At 37.9% G+C, this 21,160-nt stretch overlaps 1 protein-coding gene across 3 annotated transcripts in view; it reads left to right on the forward strand.

The window, feature by feature from the left end:
- Window positions 1-21,160, forward strand: part of SLC25A13 (solute carrier family 25 member 13) — a 166,112-nt gene that overhangs the window by 72,143 nt on the left and 72,809 nt on the right. For all 3 annotated transcript variants that reach the window (XM_012757119.2, XM_012757122.2, XM_076006430.1), the window contains one exon: window positions 11,911-12,050. In XM_012757119.2, the coding sequence (XP_012612573.1) occupies window positions 11,911-12,050 (140 nt within the window). The remainder of the gene's footprint in view (window positions 1-11,910; window positions 12,051-21,160) is intronic.

Consider the following 21,160-nt stretch of genomic DNA (forward strand, 5'->3'; position numbering starts at 1 on the left):
CACTATTGAAAGCTATTATAAGTTTTGTTACTTTAGAGTAGTGTTTCCTATTTATGTTAATAAGTGGTGTTTCAAAAAGGACTGTCCTAAGAGAGAATTGTCAAGCCTAAAACTTTGAGTTTATTAAGGCTCTTGAGAAGTCTTGCAGAAAAATCAATCTATTTAACTTTGTTTAAACTAGCATTAAGCAAACTTATTGAGACAGATCTTTCTTTTGTGTGTTCCGCTCAACAAAACCCACAGAACTGAGGCAATTTCTAAGCTAGTTAATTCTTAATTCTTAAGTCTAAGCTAGTCCTTTTCAGCTAGTTAATTCTCTGACATGGATATTGTTGTTTGGAGGGACTTTCTGGGTTCAAGTTAGATTGTGTTCAGGAACCACCTGCTATGACGAAAATGGAATCGGTGTACTTCAGGAAAAAACGAGCAGGCTAGATCACATGAGAAAATACGTGGAAACACCTATTTCAGTCACTTTGATTCGGGTTGCAGAAAGTGATGAGAGTTAAACGAATGGAAATGAGAAGTATTGAAGAGTGATCCAAATTTAATATTAAATATAAAGAACTATAGAAATGGCAATATTCAACTAGAAGAAGGCAAACTTTAGCTCCCTGGAAAGGAAGGTTGTTCATTGTCTTTGTAAAGACACTTGGAAAATAAAATATTCAAAAAGATAGCTGAGAAGAAAAATGGGTAAGAATAGGAAAGAGCATTATTTGGGGAAAGTTTTTGTTAAGATTGATTGGGATTTTGGTTTTTCACAAAAATAATGTGTTATTTCAGTGAGAGAAATTTATTGCCCTACAGTAGATTTTATTTTATTTTATAAGGAGGACCCCAGTATATTTTGTTATTTACACTCACATTCTAATAGAGAATATGAATTCCAAATAAGAACAGTATATGAGTTTTGAAAGTAAGTTACCTCAACATTGATAAGAATTATGGCATGCCTGTCTATATTGAGTGTCTTTTCAGAGATCCTAGAGACTGTTCAGAAGCTGTTCCAGTTCATTGGGTCAAAAATCCACTATTTACGAAAAGCTAAATACGGATTTGCACGATTGACCATAATGGCTTCAATTTTGAAAGATAGTAGTATCAGAGAGCACTTCCAGTTGGTGGGATAATTTGAGAATTGTCCATGCTCAAATGGCTAAAATATTGTACTTTTTGCTACTTCATCACTCCATTTTAAAAATAGGGAGGGGAAAAAAAAAACAGGCCTGTTGAGAGGGTGGAAGAATGTCAATTGGAGAGTAAATCACAATAACCATGTGAAGCCACTCCTTAGTTAACTACTGCCTGAAGGTTAACTGTTCTTCAGAAGACTTCCAGGGTGTGGAGAGGCTGGCTGGGGGCTGCTGCCCCTGTGTGTGCACAGGCCTGTCGTGCATGGGTGTGTGTTGTGTGGGCACGGTGAAGGGCAAAGGGAACTGGTGAACAGGAAAGAAGGTCTAGAGAACCGAAAGCTAACAGAAAATCCTAAAACTTGCAGCCCTGGGAAAATTTGACTATTTTAAACTGTGCTACTCATTTAAAAATAGTAAAATTATACCATTATTCTTTCAGTATAAGAGGGAGATAAAAATACAGTTTTTCTAAATTGGAAAATTTGCTGTAATCTTGCTGCTTAATGACTGATTTCTTCCAACAGTTGCAAGGCAGTTTTTGCTCTGATAGGTTGATAAAGGAAACAAAATCAAGAACATATTGGAAGTTCTCAGAGAAAATTACAGTTTAGGTATATGTTGGGGGTGGATACTTAGACATTTTAATTGAAATAAAACAGTTTTATACTAATATGGGATCACTGTGGGTGTACATTTGTAGTACATCTGCTCTTGAAGCATTTAAGAAGGGTTAAATGTATGTTAATGCTTTTGCAAGAAAATTATTTTTGATAGCATCCGTCTCAGGAAACGAGCTTAGGAAATTGTTTCTTTAAAATAGTATAGATATTATACTTGCATTTAGAGAATGAATTGGGATTCTTTGTAATGTTTTAAGAATTTCAAAGCGTTGGAGTTTTTTGGTTGTGTTCTTGTCTAGTGCTGATGAAAGTTAACAATAATTAACACAAAGCAGATGATTAAAGCAAGTTTACACATGTGGAGAGAGACCACAGTCTGCTATATGCCTCCAAACACCATTTTAATTGACCTACTTTTTATACTATGAAAGGCTCCTAATGATTTATGCTACCCAATTGAAAATACTTTTTTTTTTTTAGCAAATAAATTGAAAACATCTCGGTTGGCACCTCTGCTGTTGATTTAGTTAACGTGTGCGATAGCTGATTAGTATCTCATGCTAAATATCTGCCGGACTTGAGACATTTTTGTTGCTAGCCAACATTCACTGTGATGGCTTAAATAGTGCATTCATCTTGAGGATTTATAGATCCCTCAGGTTTTAGAACAGGAAGGATTCTTATCAATGAAGCAGACCATGGCTTCTCATTGTGATAGCAGGGGGATGTTGGTTACAACTGTGGACTCCCTGGCTCCATCTCATCTACTGATTCAGAATTTTGGGGCGTGGGACTTGGGAATGTGTTTTAAACAAACTCTCCAAGGGAACATAGTTCATACTTCAGTTGAACAATGGCTGGTGTGGTTTATGGCTTTCTTTCATGGATGAGGAAACAGGCCCAGGGGGGGAAGGTGACTATTTTCGTAGGAACCACAACTTTGTCTTCTGGCACTAAAAGGACAGTGTTCGTTCCAGGATGCCACATGACCTTAAATCAGGGCAGTTCCATCCCTCTCTCTCAGTACAGAACTGGAAGAGCTTTAAATCAGCCTTTATTTTTTCACATACGCCGATGCCATCTATGACTTCAGTGTAATATTTGACTCAGCTGGACTGTGTGTGCTCATTTTTTGAAAGATACTTATCGCCACTGTACCTACATGTTCAGAATAATAATTAAAAAAAGTTTTCAGGGGCTTACAGAGAACTCAATTTTAATGTGAAGTACTTACGCTCTACTCACTCTGTTTTAATGGCAACCATTTTCCCCCTAGAAGTTCCTTGAGCGAGTCTGAATTGTAGCCAGAATACTTCTTTCCTCTTCAGACCCTTAACTGTGATTAATATAAAAAGGCACTTGTCAAAAGGGTCTGAAATGGCAACCTTGATATTGGAGCATATGGCAGTAGAGATGGGCCTGCATCCACTTACTCCATTATGTTATTTAACTTACGAATTCAACAATTTGTCTCTTACTCCCTGCTTAAAAGAGGATGGCCGCATAAGCTGTTGTTAACCATATCAGCAGGGTGGAATATTACTTCCCTTAGAGCAAAACCACAACTTTTCTTTGAGGATTTAGCACGCATTAGAGAAAGCCTGAAGCGGTTCAGACATAGAGTGCTGGGCTGTTCCAGCAGCCCTCTCTTTGCCTCCAGAGGGGTTACTTTCCTGTTTAACACAAACATCCCTTTTGTGTTTATTGTATTAATGGAATTTTTAGGATCAGTGAGAGAGAGATTATGGCTTAGCGTTTGAAATAATATAGCTTGATGAATCTTTTTTATTTTAATGAGAAACTCCTTTTCGTTGATTTGCCGCTTCAAAAAGTGAATCTTTTAGAAATTAAAGTGCATTAATTTAGTTATTCTGTATGGAAACAAAATGTAGAAAGTTAAAATTTGCATAAGTGAAGACCTTGATGATTTCAGATTATAGTGTGGTAGAGGTTAAGGAATGAGAGCCCATAGAATCTGTAAAAACAAATTCAGCCTAACCACTTAATGGCATGTGCAAGTAATTTGCCAATTAAATATTTCTAGTATCAGAAAGATCTTCAAAGTAAAAGTGGAGGTTATGAATCTTAATTTTATACTTAAAGAAACATAATAGGAAATTATTTAGTTTTTGATCACTTTTCATTCAAAATTTTTATATATGAGCTCAGAGAAAGATGGATTTTAAATATTTGAGGAAAATTACTGCTTTTTGAGAAATGTATCAATATGATATTTGCAAATCATACTGTGCCTGATTTTTTTTGTATCATTTATAAATATTTGGTGCCCAGATAATAATTTTCATTATAATTAAGAGATTAGATTTTGGATTTTTAGCATTTTAATGGTCACCTTCTATATTTACAACATTGTACTAGGCATGCTTAGCTCTAGAACAACTCTCTAAGATAGATATTTTATTCCCATTTTAAAGATTGAGAAAATTGCCCAATGTAATTTGCCCAATGTTACTCATTAACAAAAGGCAGATCTCTCATGCTCCCAGGTTTTTTAAAAAACAGCTCTATTGAGATATTATTCACCCATTTATCCATTTAAAGTATATAATTCAGTGGTTTTTAGCATATTCGTGGATTTTCACCACTATCACCACTTTCAATTTTAGAACATTTTCAATAGCCCAACAAGAAACCCACACCTTAATAATACTCCCTTCCCCATTTTCTTCAGTCCCCCATGCCCCAGTAACCATTAATCTGCTTTGTCTGTCTAGATTGCCTGTTCTGGGCATTTCACATAAATGGGATCATACAGTATGTGGTCTTTTGTGACTGGCTTCTTTTATTTAGCATAATATTTACAAGGTTCATCCACATTTTTGCATGTACTTTATTCCTTTTTGTTGATGAATAATATTACATTGTATGGGTAGATCATCAGTTAATGGGCATGTGGGTTTTTTCTGGTTTTTGGCTATTATGATTAATATTGCTCTGAACATTCAAGTCCATATTTTTGTGTGTACACATTTCCATTTGCCTTGAATATGTACTGAGTGAGAGTGGAACTGCTGGGTCATATGATTAACTCTTTGTTTAACTTTTTTGGGAAACTGCCAGACTATTTTCCAAAGTGGCAGCACCATTTTATATTCCTACCATCAGTGTATGAGGGTTGCAGTTTCTTCATATCCTCATTGAGACTTGTCATTATCTCTCACTTGTCAGTACTTGTCATTATCAACACAAATCATTATTTTGATTGTAGCCATGCTGGTGGGGTGAAGCATTATCTTATTGTGGTTTTGATTTTCATTTCCCCGATGGCTAATAATGTAGAACATCTTCCATGTGCTTATTGACCATTTGTGTGCCATTTTTGAAGAAATGTATATGGAAACTCTTTGCCCATTTTTGAATTGGATTATTTATCTTATTGAATTGTGAGAGTTCTTTGTATATTTTAGAGTTCCTTATCAAATATGTGATTTGTAAAATTTTTCTCCCAGTCTTTAGGCTGTTTTTTTCACTTTCTTGGTGGTGTCCTTTGGAATACAAAGTTTTAAATTGTGATGAAGTACAGTTTATCAATTCTTTTTGTATTTGTGTTTTTTGTGTCATATCTAATAAACCATTGCTTAACCCATGGTCACAAAGATTATGCCTATATTTTCTTCTAAAATTTTCTTGAAAATATGCCTGTATTTTCTTCTAAAACTATTTGGAGTTTTAGCTCTTACATTTAGGTCTTTGGTCCATTTTCAGATATTAGTAATTTTGTATATGATATGAGACAGGGGCCCAATTTCATTCTTTTGCATGTGGATATCGAGTTGTCCCAGCACCATTTGTTGAAAAGACTAGTCTTTTCCTGTTGAATTCTCTTGTCACCACCTTTATTGAAAATCAATTGATCACAAATGTAAGAGTTTACTTATCTCTTCCCCGCCAATTCCTTCATTGGTGTCTAAGGGGGTTTACTTTTTGATTCTCAATTCTGTCCCATCCAGGGCTTGGGAACCTGTGGCCTTCTGATTTAGAGGTTGTTCTTTTTTAAGGTGTAAGAGGGGCAAGAAAAGTTACATCTTTCTCTGCTGCACTCCTTTTAATAAAAAGATTTGTTCTATAAAATTTGGATTCAGTCAAGGGCTGCACTCAAGGATCCAGAAGGCCACATGTGGCCCCAAGGTTACAGGTTCCCCATTTGTCCTTCTTTTTTAAGATTGTTTTGGCTCTTCTGGATCTCTTGAATTTTCATATGGATTTTAGGATCAGTTTGTCAATTTCTTCAAAGAAGCCAGGTAGGATTTTGATAGGGATTCCATTGAATCTGTAGATAATTTGGAGGAGTATCACCATTTTAACATTGACTTTAGAGAGTATTGCCATGTTTAACAATATTAAGTTTTTTAATCTATGTTCATAAATAAATGTTTTTTCATTTATTTAGGTCTTCCTTAATTTCTTTCAATTACGTTCTATTGTTTTTAGAGTATAAGTTTTACCATCTTTTGTTAAATTTATTCCTGAGTATTTTATTCTTTTTGAGGCTATTGTAAACAACTGTTTTCTTAAGAAACTTCATTTTTGGGTTGCTTATTTCAAATGTATAGGAGTACAATTAATTTTTGTATATTGGTTTTATATCTTCCAACCTTGCTGGACTTAATTTTTAGCTATAATAGTTTTTTAGTGGATTTCTTTGGACTGTCTATATATAAGATTGTAACATTTGTGGTCTGACTTTTAAAAGTCCCAACTCTTTCCACTGCAGTCATACTCTGTAGCCTGGGAAATGTATAAATTGGGGAAATTAGTTGACCTTTTGAGGTTATCTTTAGGAAAGAACCACTGCCACTTTGTAATTGTCTTTTTACATTATAAAAAATGTAGTAGACTCTTAAGTTGGAAACATTTATGTAGAAAGCACAGTCCCACAAATAAACTCGAAGGTTTTGTGAGCTTATTTGGTGAAGTCCTACTTTAAATAATACCACTGTTACTTGGCGATATTATGGGAACTATAGGCCTTCCAAACATAGCTTGTTTGGCACAGACTGAAATAACAACGATTATACTTTAAAAGATAAGCATTCTAATTAACTTTCAGGAGGAGTGGCTGAACTAAGTAAAATATGACTTTATATTTCCAAAATATATACCTACTGCTATATTAACATTTTAGTGGTAATTCAGTTTTGCCTTTTGCCAATATGACTTCTACCTGGGGGTAAGATTTTAAGGTCTTGTGTTTTAGACCAGAAGAAACCTTCTAATTCTTTTAAAGTTAGTGATTGGTCTGCCAAGTGTTGCTTATTTTAAAGCTCTCAGCCCGTGAGTTATGAGTTACTCTGAACCAAATAAGCAACCAAAAAAGCTGAAACTTTTGGGTTTCCTCTTTGCGCTCCAGGACTGCAAGTTAGTTTTGGAAAGGTCAGGGAATGGTAGGAGTTTAGCAAGAGGGCAATCTTAAGTTTGCCTCCTGGAGTCTTTCATGGTAAAGCTCATGGGATTGCCCATGGGAGCCAGAGTATAGAACACAATTGGACTTGAAAAATTGCTTTGGTTTTCCATTTCTAATTCCTAGCTATCAAATGAGAGGAATACTCTTACCTCATATTGGAGGAATCTTAAACAATCAAATGTTAAATGAGAAATCTGTTTGTGCCTCCTAAAAGGAGGAAAGAATATGAAGCTGAGATGGTAATGTCTTCCAAAGTAAGGAGGAAATGTGAGCAACCCATTGTGATTATTGGTTTATAGATGTTTCAATTCACAAGCCTGCAGGAAAATGTAGAGACCAAGTATTTCAGAAAATGAATGCCCAAGTATGATTTATTGGAGCAGAATGAAATGTTCAGAAACTTATGAGCCTATAAAATATTTTTGGAGAAAATATGCAAGTTTTCCAGAGTGGCAAGATTTAATAATTTGTTTTTAAAGAGTTTATTAGCTGTGAAAATGAGTAGAAATATTGGTAGGTTTCATCTCATCTTTCGCATATCATTTGGTTTGTCCAATTAGAATGGCTTGGCAATCTTACAATGTTTGCATACATAATCCTGTTAGGTAGGTCAGGAGAGTAAAAAATAAATTTTTTAGAAATTGTACCAAGTGGTAGACAATTCCAGGCCTTTTTTTTTTTTTTCCTGTAGAGTTCCATGGCCAACTGTTCTTTTTATAGCAAACTTTTCTTCACTATAAATGTAACATCAAGTCCTGGGGGCTTAAAAAAAATAATATTTGCAGCTGGCAGGTGATGCCGATGTCTGTGGCTCCCTGGAGCAGGATCTGTCATGTCTCAGTGATCTCAGGTGGCTTTGGTCCAAGGCACTGACCTTTGATTTGCTTTAAAAGAAACGGACCTTTTTTCATGCTGTTGCTCTCCACTGAAAGACTCCCTCAAAGGACCATCTGAGTAAATCCTCTACAGCCTTCTGGGCCCAGATCAAGTTTTATGTCCTCGAAAGAAGCCTTTGTGTCCCACCTCTGTGAGTGCCTCTCCCCTCAAGCCCTTCCTGGCCAGGAGGACCCCCTGCAGTGTAGTGTTAATACAGTGTATTAGCATACCTCCTTCCCAGGAGACCTAGTATAGTGCTCTAAGCTATGCTCCTTGGGAGTGTGATAGCTAGCTAGCTAGCTAAGGACTGGCTTTCCTACAACAGCCAAGCCAGGTGTTAGAACAGCCAAGAAGCTGATAATGGAGCTGCATCTCAGGGTCATGTGGTTTGTACACTCCCCAACTCTGGGAGGCACCAGTCACGTGGACCACGAAGTGAATCCCATCCACTGGTGTTGTGCAACATGGCAGCCTTGAATGTCCTTCTAGGTCTACACCTGACCTGTGTTTACACATTCCTGCGTTACACTGCCTGGTCTGGAGAGTTTTCCCTACCTCTTTCCTTTTATATTTCAGTCTGCTTCAATAGGAAGTTAAAAATTAGTAAGGAGTGAAGTGAATCTAACCCTTTCATATTCTTTAAGATGATTTTTTCCAAAATGAGATCCTGGACCTTTGCATCAGAAAAACCTGGGGTGCTAGTTAAAATGCAAACTTTTCAGCCTCTTAAAAGACTTAGTCTAGGAGTGGGGCAGAGGATTTTAATGAATAAGTCTGATGGTAAACACTTTGCTGGTGTCAGGAAATGATTGCTGAAATAGTTTCTCAGTAAGGGAAACCATAGTGCCTCAAAGGGTTAATACCACTATCCTTAATCTGTTGTTCTATCTATTATAAACCTTTTCTGGTTCAAGTAAATTCAGCCACTACTTTGTGAAGAGGAGCTCTATGCCTACCCATAGTGCCAGCCCCAGTGGAAGACTCAGATGTGAAAATTAGGGCCTTTGCCCTCAAAGGGCTAATAATATATTTGGAAATAAAAGATAAACAGTAAGTGTGTACAAACACATCTATACATGCACATACATATACACACTATATGTAGAAATCTTTTTAAAAACAAATCACTATCATTAATGCATGTCTATAGGATTGTCAGATTTTAGAGTTGAGATATCTAAATGATAATATATATAGCTCTATACTACAAAGTGACTAGAGTTTAGTACTTCAGGCAGGCATTTGCATAAGAGAGACAAACTGTGGACTATTATAAAAAGCTCTATACAAAGTACAAAGTTTTGGATTCAAATGTGAGCTCTAATAAACAATAAACGGTAGTTACTTCAATTATAGGAAAAATAAGGTTGTTGGTTAGAGTGAGACCCATTGAAAATTCATTCAGTAATTTTTGAAGAGCTTAAACTTATTTTTATATATTTATAATTTCAGACCATATAAATATAAAAATGAATAATGGGTACTTTAGCTATATATACCAACTATGTGGCTAATACCTTCTATTACTTTCTATGGGACTTTGAAAGGGAGAGGTCAAGAAGAGGAAGGACTTGTTCTTGACAGCTGTCTTACGATTATTACATTAGAACTTTATTCCACCAGAGTGCTTGGCAAAAGGAATTTTCAAGTTAACCGAGGGTAAACCAGAAAGCCATTTTTTTTTTTTTTTTAATTTTTTAGAGACAGAGTCTCACTCTGTCTCTCAGGCTGGAGTGCAGTGATCTGATCACTGCAGACTCCTGGGCTCAAGTGATCCTGCCAAGTAGCTAGGCCTAAAGGTACGTGCCTTTTTTTTGTAGAGAGGGGTCTTGCTGTGTTGCTCAGGCTGGTCATGAACTTCTGGCCTCAAGAGATCCTCCCGATTCCACCTACCAAAGTGCTGGGTTTACAGGCGTAAGCCACCGTGCCTGGCCCAGAAAGCCATTTTTGGTTATATATTTTTTTTCTAAAATTTTATTTTAGAGTAAAATTTTATTTGTACTGTAAAAAGTTGTTTGCTTTATTTTTAATCACATCTTTATCATTTGAACATTATTTCTCATTAGGTGATTTATTTAGAAGATTGTAGAAGTCTTCACTGAATCTCTGTTGGGCCTGCTTCATGCAGAGGTATAGAACTGGAAAGGAGCTACAGATTATTTCAGTTAATATATTTTGCCATTGAAGAAAGTCACACTTTGAGATATTAAGGGACTTATATATATAGCCATTAGAACAATACCTGGTGCATGGTGAGTGCCCGAGAAATTTTAGCTGCTGTTATTGGTAGAATTTGAACCTAAGTCATTTGAAATTAAGTTCAGTCATTTCTTCTCACAGACTCAGAAAAGAGTCTCTCTCCTTCCATCTAATTAATTCATTTTATTGACTCCTGGTCAGAGCCTCTGGGAGTCTTTTTTTTTAAATCCTAATTCTGGATTCACTTCATTTTTTTTTTTTAAGTATTGCCTCTATTTTTTTCCCTAAAAGTGGAGAGCACAATAAATTCAGAGAAACTGAGGGTTGCACTTTAAAACTTTTATTTTATTGTCCTCATCAGTGCCAACCTGAGGTTTTCTGCCACCTTTTATAAAATTTATGCACTACATAATTGTGATTTTTACTGCCTTCTCTGCAAATACACCTTATGCTAATGGTGGCATTACTGTTTCTTCATGGCATGACTTTAAAAATTTCTGGAAACTTTAAAAGCATGGAATAAAAACTTTGTGGGTATAATAGAGATGGAAGTAGGAAATTTGGGGGGAAACAGCAGAACCTGTGCCAAAGGTTTTGGCACCCTTTATGGGACCAAAGAACTTTATTCTTTTTCCTTTTTTAAAAAAAATAGAAGCAAAAGCAAAAAAAAAAAAAAAAAAAAAGAAGGTATCAGGTTGACAGTTTGCTCATAAAAATGTGCCAGTTTGGTAGATGTATTTAAAGATGTGAAAGCCAGGAAAAAATTTATTAATATAAATAATTTGTGTCTCTTCCATCTTCCAAACATACACTTCTGTTGGGAAGGGACTAATAAATGAAGCTTTAGAAAAGTAAGGTTTTTCATAGTCTTTTTTTTCCTGTCAGTCCTCTTACAGTTTTGTAGTAGAGGCTGAAAATAGGTGATGAATCAATATTAGCACATTTGGTAGCCCACGTTGCAATGGGATTATTTGGACAATTTGAGAATTTATGTCAAGAGGAAAAGAGCAATGGAGAGTTAAAGAATTGGGCTACTGGCTTCTCTTCCCATTTTCTTTGTCTTCAAGTGCACCTTGATAAATTGCTGGACTTTTTAAAGCTCAAGTAGAGTGTTAGGTCTGTGGAATATGTGCTTCAAGTTTTTCCTGACTGATTTCTAAATCTTCCAATAACTTTTAAATAACTTGATAAAGACTGTATTTAGGACTTGTATATTATGTGTTCATGTATGTGTTTACTGCCACTAAGATTGAATTCTATTCGTTGTACCTAGAAAATAGTCAAGATATATGGAAACAAATAAGATAATAGAAAATAGTCAATATGTATTGAAACAAACAGATGATAGTACTTTTAGTTTATTACTTTGGTTTCCTACAGCCTTAGGCTGTATGTGTATGCGTGAGAGAGAGAGCGAGAGAGACAGTTCTTGATTTTTTCCCCCTTTGTTTGGTGGGAATCTTAACTTTGATTTCTTGACAGATTCCATGAGGATTGCAACATTTATTTCTGCCATAGTTTTATAATCTGTGTGGATGTTTAAAATTGAGTTACTTTTTCATAAGAAGAAATGGCAGTATCCATTTAATAACAGAATTTATAATGAAAAACCTGACTTGTTTTGTTTTAATCGACCTTTCCTTTCTCTTTTCAGAGGATGTTAAGCAAGTTTTTGGACAGACCACAATTCACCAACATATTCCATTTAACTGGGATTCAGAATTTGTTCAACTACATTTTGGAAAAGAAAGAAAAAGACACCTGACATATGCGGAATTCACTCAGTTTTTACTGGTGGGTCTAGCTCTTAAAAAGCTAAAAAGAGTCAATAAGTAAAACCGGGATCAAATTGTGTATGAAAGGATACTAGCTTTCATTTGAGCTCTGAAATCTGATTTACTGCAAACTTTCTAACTTTGGCAAAACTGTCCCCATGTAGAATTATTTCTTTATTACTAGGTCAAAGCCATAGCATTAAATGGGCTCTTAAAGGATTGTGTAGAACCCCTTTGTGTTTAAAAGGAGTCCATGTTGAGTCCCCAGGAAATCGAGTTAATTCCTCAAGGTCACTTAGGACAGGAGGGGCAAAATTGGAACTTTTTTGGCTTATGACTGGCTCTACTCTTATTTACCAATATTTTGTTTTCCCCTGAGAAATGGGCAGATGCCATCTTCAGTATCACAATCATTTCATCTGAGGTTTTTATAGTCCAAGTCCTGGGTCTTACACTTGGCTTCATATTGGAATCACCTGGGGAGCTTTAAGAACTATTATTGCCAGGGTCCCGACTCTAGAGATTTGATTTGATGGAGGGTGGGGTGGTGGGGAACATGGGCAATTGGAGACTATTTAACACTTCTTAGGAAGTTCTAACGTAGGCATCCTCAAACTACGGCCCGTGGGCCACGTGCGGGTGTTTTTGCCCGTTTGTTTTTTTACTTCAAAATAAGATATGTGCAGTGTGCATAGGAATTTGTGCATGGTTTTTTTAAAAAACTATAGTTCGGCCCTCCAACAGTCTGAGGGACAGTGAACTGGCCCCCTGTTTAAAAAGTTTGAGGACCCCTGTTAAATCTAATGTGTAGTCAGCTTGGGGAGCCACTGTTCTAAGTGCACTTGGGCACTTGCTTCCCACAGGTTAAATGCTGTAGGAGTTGTCTACGTTTCTAGGGCACACTTTCCCTGGCCCAGTCCCTCCTGCCCTTCTCTCCTTTCCCCCCTCCATAATGATCACATCATTGGGCCACCGAGGATGCCAGCAGAAGAGTATTAACAAAATATGATCACAGCTTAGTTTTCCTTCTAAAGCATCATTTAAAATGTTTTAATCCCGATACTAACATTTAGTCATTAGAGGTCAATATCTATACAATGTTAATACATAGGTTTCTGACAAACCATTCTTTCTCCTGGATTTTTGTGCATTTGGGTTTTTTTTCTAATTATATTCATACTTTATTAAATCTAATACTTTAAAAGACCAGTTTAAGAGGATTCACTTGGTATAAATTTTGCATCTTGAGGAAAAATTTGCCAGGGAAATCACTTTCAGTTCTCTGTTACTAGAAGTTTTGTTAGTGGGCTTCCTGATACCCCAGGTTTTTTCATGTTTCAGACCTTATCAGAGCCTTTTGAGGAGTGGTTGGAGACACAGCTCTGGGTGGAAGTGGAGGGTGCATAGGCGTGCACACACATGCTGTGCCATGGCGCTCATTCGGGAAGCATTTTGTGGTATCCATTCTTAGGGACTACCATCTGTAATAGATGAACTTCAATAGGTGCGTCCCATTTAACTTTCATTGATATTGCTGTGAATGTGTCATGCTTTTTAGCTTGCTTTTATTTTTCCAGGCCTTCAGAAACTTAAAACAAGATACTTTAAACCTGCCTTCGTATTTTTTTTAGAAACATGTCTGTGAATCCCTGTTTTCAGTTCTCTACAGACATAAACTTACTTAACCAAGGTGAAGAATGTAGTGTGAGTTGCTGGATTTTTGCTATTGTTTACACAGGACATTGGTGCACGGTAGGAGTCAGTATTCATTTTGATGAGGAATAATTACAATAATGTTACTGAGACAAATGTCTCCAATTGACTTAATGGAACACAGCCTAATTAACTTTTAGTCTCAATGGGATGTTAGCGGTAGTAAGGATGATGGTGTCTCCCCCTTTAAGCAAGTGTCAATTATGCGGAATTGAGTCCATTTCAAACCGCTCACAGCAGCTTCTAGGCCTTCCTGAAGACATGAGGAAACCAGGGTGGAGGATTAGATGACTCAGGGATTACCGGTTATGTTTGCAGCTACAAGTTGTAGGGCACACACTTAAATTTGACTCCATTGTGTAATGGCAAATGGAAGGATCCCACAGTGCCCTGCGTGGGACGATTGTGACTTTGTAGTCAGAACGGAAGTGCTACACTTTTACTAGATTAAAATAGTCACGGTGGTTGATGATGCTGGTCAGGGCCTTGCTTTTGCGTCCTGCTCCAGACCCAGATTTGCAGGCATTGCTGGATGTATCATGATAGGCTTTCCTGATGAATGCCAGTTTTGATGTCACTTCCCACCATTTCACATGTTTTGTTTGCTTCCTTCGAACTCTATCTAAATGCAGGTAGCACTTCAGACTTCTACTTCCAATGCTTTGTTCGCTTCCCTTGGGCTCCTTTCTGGAAACAGGTAGCTTCTTAAAGATACAAGTGAATTCAGTCTCCTGTGTTTTCAGGCTCTTGCTTTGTCAGGCTTGTAACCGCCTTTCTGCTCTAGGGCAGGGCCTAGAAACAGGCAGCAGCTCCCTGGCTGGTGCCAAGGTTGTGAAGGCAGATACTTGGCTGCTTGAGATGTGAAAGAGCTGCCACTATGCATGCTGTTACCTGTCACCTGGTGAGGAAGAGGAGCGGCTGTAGGGACAACTGAGAGAAGCGCTTGTGGTTTCAGGAAGGCTGAGCCCTATAGAGAGACAACAATACTCTATTTCATCGAGGGTCTCTAGAAAATAGGTTGGTTCTAGCCAGCGTTCGCGTTGCCCGTGTTCATGTGTGTACCCATGAGTGATTGGTAGGCATTGCCATTCCCTGCAAGTTTCAGTTTTGTTCCTCATCTAATAAATGTTTTGCTATAAGCAAGTATGTGTTCGTTAGAAGCCGCTGTGTGGCTGTGAGGATCTTACTTGGTTCACATGTTCATGTGTTTATGATCTGAACAGGGCCCCAACCACTAAGGTGGTAGCAGTCATGGGCATTGCTTAAACGGTGAGCTGGTTTATCATTCTTGTGCTTTGGTTGTAAAATCCATAAAGTGGCAAATCATTTTGATATTCTTTGAGTTAAAACTTGCATTATTTGTACTTTGCATCTAGCTAATAATGTTGTAGCAAGTAACAGGGACTCAAGCCTCCTTCCTGTTGTCGTGTTCCTCGTTGGTATGGAAGGATTTCAAAAGGGAATGGGGCCACATTTCTATTAGTTCATCATTTATACTATTGTGTTTGCTGCTGCTTTTTTTTAATGCCCAGTTCTATCATCTCCACATAACTACATAAATGATGATGTAAATGGGTATACAGTTTTATATGGGGGTATGTTTTCATATTTTATTTTATTTTATTTATTTTTTTTTTTTTTGAGACAGAGTCTCACTTTGTTGTCCAGGCTAGAGTGAGTGCCGTGGCGTCAGCCTAGCTCACAGCAACCTCAAACTCCTGGGCTCAAGCAATCCTCCTGCCTTAGCCTCCCGAGTAGCTGGGACTACAGGCATGCGCCACCATGCCCGGCTAATTTTCTATATATATATCAGTTGGCCAATTAATTTCTTTCTATTTATAGTAGAGACGGGGTCTCGCTCTTGCTCAGGCTGGTTTTGAACTCCTGACCTTGAGCAATCCGCCCGCCTCGGCCTCCCAAGAGCTAGGATTACAGGCGTGAGCCACAGCGCCCGGCCTTCATATTTTAAAATAGTCTGTAAACCTCTCATGTATGTCTACTCTCAGCTCCTACAGCAAATGTCTGATTCTATGGTTGTTTTTTATATATATGGATTTTACTATACTAAGTTTTTTAGAAAACGATTTGGACAAATTTTCCTATTCTATACCTGATGGAACTCTAGTTCATAAATGATATTATCATAAAACTGTCTACCCTGTTGGGAGTATTTTTTTTGTGCTATCATTCTGACTCAGTGGAGCAAACCATCCAATTAAGCAAATGTTTGCTGAGCATGTGGGGTTTGTCAAGAGGCCTTGTGCACAGGGCTAAGTGGTGCAGAGATGACAACTCTTGAGACACTCACAATGTATGAATCTGGGAATGTGTGTATACACCCAACAATGCAAAAGGAACAGCCACAAGGAGGTATAAAATGTACACCCTAAGAGTTTTCTCTTTTGTAGCATAAACCTTTACAGCAGGCATTCAAATCTTTGCCCGTTTTTTGAGTTGATGTCATAGGCACTTGGGGGCACAGAATGAAAGTTTTCTTAAACTTTTCCGCTGAATTATTCTATACAGTCCATACTGAATTGCTTTAAAAAAAAAAAGAAGTAATAATACTAACTAATACCTATATAATCTTTATAATTTACAAAGTGCTTTTAATTATTCTATTTCTGATAATAGCATCTTCCCAGTACTTTGAGAGGGTAGTTATCATTATCTCCTATTAAATGCAAAAGAATAAACATACTCTAGGGTAAAATTTTGTATGTATAGGTAATTTTCCTGGGAAATGGCCCATAGCTTTCATTAGGTTCCCGAAAGAATAAAGAGCAACTGTTCTAGAGCTTTGCTTCTTCAGTAAGATCACAGGTCTGTGAGGGATTCAAGAATATGATTCTGTTACCACTCTACTACTGCACTATCTCCAGGGTCAAGGCTGTGAGTAGTTATTTACATTTCTGGAAGGGGCCATGCTTCTGAATGGGGGCACCCAGTCATGCATTGCTGGACATGTAGCATTCCTGACCCCTCCCCATTAATTGCCAGATAGAATCAGGTCCTTAGTAGGGGTGCATGGTACTGCCTCCTCAGTTCCTTGGAGTTACGGTGATAGTAAAGTAGGAGCCCTCCCCATGGCCCCTATAGACCTGGGCTTTTTGGAATTCTGCTCTTTATTTTATGTAGCCAGAAATTTTTTTTTTTTTTATGTTTTTAGAAAAAAAAAACACCAAAAAACCTCCTATTGCTTGAGGAAGAGATGTCGTCAAGAAATCAGCAATGCTCCAGTTTGGTGGAGAGGCCAGATTTTGAGGTTGAGGTTCTGTTGGTTAGACGAGAGACAGGATAGCTGACTTTGAGAGGGAATGGGGCTAAAAAAATCCTCTCTGATGCCTTCTCCTCCCATAGAGTTTAAGAATGGGATTACCTCCCCAACAGAGAGCCCTAATCACAAGAGTGTGAATATTTTACCGCAGTTTTATTCAGGTCTTCATTTTGTCAGAAGAGGATGATGAAACTCCAGAGAGGTGAGTCATAGTTGAGAGAGCTGGAAGTAGAATCCCGGGTTCAGCGATGTGTCTGGCTTCCCAGACTGGCCATTCACATTGGTAAGGGTCCCTGACCTCAGGTTACATGAGCCCCATTATATACCCTGTTGGATACTAAAGCATACACAATACTAATAATGCAATGGGTTAACTTTGGTTCTTTTTATTAAACCAGGTTGACCATTGTTTTGGCTTATGGGTCAGCATGGCATATAGATCAACCCACTTCTGTTCTGTGTAAAAAGCACATTTTGGTTAGTCTGGTTCTGAACCCTAGAGAATAGGGCCCTGGAAGTCTGCTGCTCCCAGGTGCTGGTAGTTGCCACATGTCGCTGCAGAAGCCAGAGATTCAGCTGTGGTCTTGGCTTTATAGTCACCATCAGTTATGGTTTACTACTATATTTGTCATGCATCCCAGTACACGGCAAAAATTTCAACACAAAAGGCCATATGAAATCTAAAAAAGAAATTACTCCCTACCACCGCCACCAAATAGAAGAAAACATGCCTTCAACCATAGCAACACCAAATTCTCAAGCTTTGGAATTAATAAGGGATCTCATATGCTAACAAAAAATAATCACTCGCAGTAGAACTTACTGAAGCTACAATTGTTTGAACAGATTGGTGGACAATTAACAAGGTCCTTGCTTAGGATTGAGTAACCTGAGCCATTTGCTCCTCCCTTTTGTTCCCAAACTTGTCATCTGTATAAATGAAAATATCTAGACCATGAAGTTTTAGTAGCTCAAAACCACTGTTGTGTTTGTACCTTCAACATGTGCCTTTTATGTTGATTCTAAGTTGGGGATAGGATCTGTGATGATGCTTTGGCCCTGTGCCATAAATACAGCATCACTTGGTGTTCTAAAAGGAAACAGTGAGTAAAGGTGGCTAATGTTGTTTGCCCTCAACTCTTCCAGTAGATTAGATTCTGTTTTGTGTCCAAATGGAAGTCATTGCTAGTTTGGTGATGGGTGACCAGAGATGTAGTGATCCAGGTCACTCGGACAATTAGATGCAGGACACGTTCCATTCACATTGCACACTTTCTGCTCTCTGGGCGAAGGAAATCAGGATTCATTGTGGTGTTGTGTCCGTGGTGCTAGTCAGCTTGCTGTTTTGTTGAGTGGCCTGTTGTGCGGGCTTTTACTATAACATCCTGGTAAAAATGAACACTCCATATAGCATCTCCCCAGCTGTTACCCACTGTGAAGTTTAACGTTAAATCAGAAGAGCAAGGAAATTGAGATGGAAAAGCTCTGTACTTGGTTTCTGCCAAGGTGTTGCTGTGCATGCTGAGCCACATGTGACACTGCTCTGAAGACCCTTTTAATTAAAGACCCCACCCAGTGAATTGGGGATGAAATTTCACCTGAGCTCTGAAAATCTGGCTGCATGGTTGAATGCGGGCACACACACACACACACAAAAATTAGGAATGGAAACTGCTTATTTCTCTACTTACTTCATTGCTGAATTTCATTTTGACACTATTTAAAACTATGTGGATCTTTATTTCAATTTAATTGTTTTTCTCCAAATTATCGTAGGATTATGAAAACAAAGTGGACACTTAAATAGTATATAGGTTCTGATACTAGATGTAATATAGAATTTGTTGTAAATACAGCTAAATAGGGTACCAAAATTTTTGCACAGACCTTCTTTGTACATTTTTGTTTCTTGTTTTGACAAGTACCTGCACTTGGCCCAGAATTATCTACCGCCACCCCTAAAAAGGAATTTTTAGTCATTTTCCTAACTCCCTGCCTTTATTAAAATTCTGGATTTAAAAAAAATTCAAAACTGTACAAAACACAAAAATGCAATGCAAATTAGCCAGGGTTTTTTTTTTTTTTTTTTGGTGTTTTTGGCTTTATAATATAAATCATCTGACTCTGCTGCTCTTTTGAGGATCTATTTTTTGTTGTTGCTGTTCCTGATAAATTGTTCTCAGGCCAAAGCACAAACTTGCATGTCTGAATAGAGGTGGAGAGAATATTTTGCATTCAAAATATACCCACTTGAAAATTGGAGATTATTAAGGAAATGACAGGCCTGGAACTATTAGAAGCATGAATGTTAGACCTAAAGTGGTGTAACCCCTCTATATGTTTATTTCTGTACAACTAGCAATTTTGAAGAGTTTGATTTTTCCTACAGCAAGCTGAATGGGTGTGTTGAAGTAGTTGGAAACTGCTGCAATAAAAGCCTATTCCATTAATCATCATGCAGCAGAATAGAGGGAACAGAAAGCAGTTCACTAGGAAATATTAAAGAGAAATTGGGCCTCTTTTCAGGTGCTTGAGAAGAACTGCCTTAGAGATAGCAGTACAGCTCCTTGCTCTGGGACCTCCTGGCCCTAGGTGATGGGAGGGGCCCTTTCTCTTTAGCGGTAACTGTTTTCAGCAGCGGCATTTAGTAAGCACCCCATTGCCTGGCACTGTTAAGAGCTCTCTGTGCAGAGGCATGTCATCTTCCCAGCTCTCTGGATTTGCTTCACAGGCCCTCTGTTTTATTTTTTGTACTCACTTATTTAGGTATCAGTTCGATTTTGTTGTCTGCCAGCTCTTTGTATGCACTGTGCGGCGATCTCATCTATTTCTACAACTGTTTTTTTTTTGTTTTTTCCTTCTGGTATTTGGTAGGCCTCCCTCTAAAAGGAAGTGGTAGTCTGTGTAGGTTAAGATTATGGCTGCAGAACTGGACCACCTGGGTGCATTTCCAGTTTCATCAATAGCATCATGTGACCCTCAGCTCCTCGTTTCCTCATTTTTTCCACCTACAAACTGGGGGTGATGGTAGGTCTCAGCTCCTAAGGTTGTTGGGAGGATTCAAAGGGATGAAGCAGGCAAACAACAGTCCTTGGGGCATAGCATGCACCTAATAACGCTGAGTAAATGTTAGCTTTTTCCCCCCTAAAATCTGTTATCTTGATTTCCCAGATTTACATTTCTACCCGTGCCTCTAGCTTTCTTTTGTATGTAGTTTAACTTTTGTTTATTATTAAACGCATCTCACTCCAAGTTTCTAATCTTGGTCAACCACATCATCTCTTTCCCCGTGAGTATTTTCATTTGCGGTAGACTCTATCTCCTCCATCATCCAAGATGAAAATTCTTTGATCTGTATCCTGCTTCATTTTTATATTCAAGTTATAATCAACACTTTTCTTAAAATCTCTTTTCCTGTTATCTCTCCCAATCTACTTATGATCTCCTTACTTAGGATTTTGAGAATGAGTTGAGAATCTCAGTTTTAAATCAGACAGACATACCCTTGGTATAGATCTTAGCTCTGCCACTTCTTAGCTGTGTGACTAAGAAACTAGCCCTGGGCCGGTTTCTTCTCCTCTCTGAGCTTCAGGTGCTTCTGTGTAAAATGAAGCTAATCATTATAACTTGACAGAATTATCATGAGGCTTAAATAAAATGTTGTCTTTGAAATTCTTGGCAAATCTTCTGGCCTGTAGTAAGTGTGTAAGCGTTCAGCTGTTATGTTGTTAATATTCTCCACCCTGACTGACGCTCATCTTTCTGTTTCTGTGGCTAGTTCAAAATGACTCAGCAGAACCGCTGTTCCATACTGGAAAGGACTTTAGAGATTTTTAAACCTTTCACCTGGACAAAAACCAAAGACTTTATTGAATGCCTGTCCTCTGGCATTTACAGCCCCATGCAGTAGGTGCTGCTGTGCCCACTCTGTAGAGGAGGACTCCAGAGGCTCTAAGATGCAAACACAGTCACCTGCGCTGTCCCGGGTGGTGGTGTCGTGACTGCTGTTTGAGCTCCACCCGTTCTTGTTCCAGATTTCATATTGTTGTCATCAAAACATACTGCTTCCATAACCACCTCTATTAATACAAAATAAAATCCTTGACACATATTCCTTAGCCTGTAGTTGAACAAATATT

The sequence above is a fragment of the Microcebus murinus genome, chromosome 9, assembly GCF_040939455.1.
Source record: "Microcebus murinus isolate Inina chromosome 9, M.murinus_Inina_mat1.0, whole genome shotgun sequence".
Taxonomy (NCBI): Eukaryota; Metazoa; Chordata; class Mammalia; order Primates; family Cheirogaleidae; genus Microcebus; species Microcebus murinus.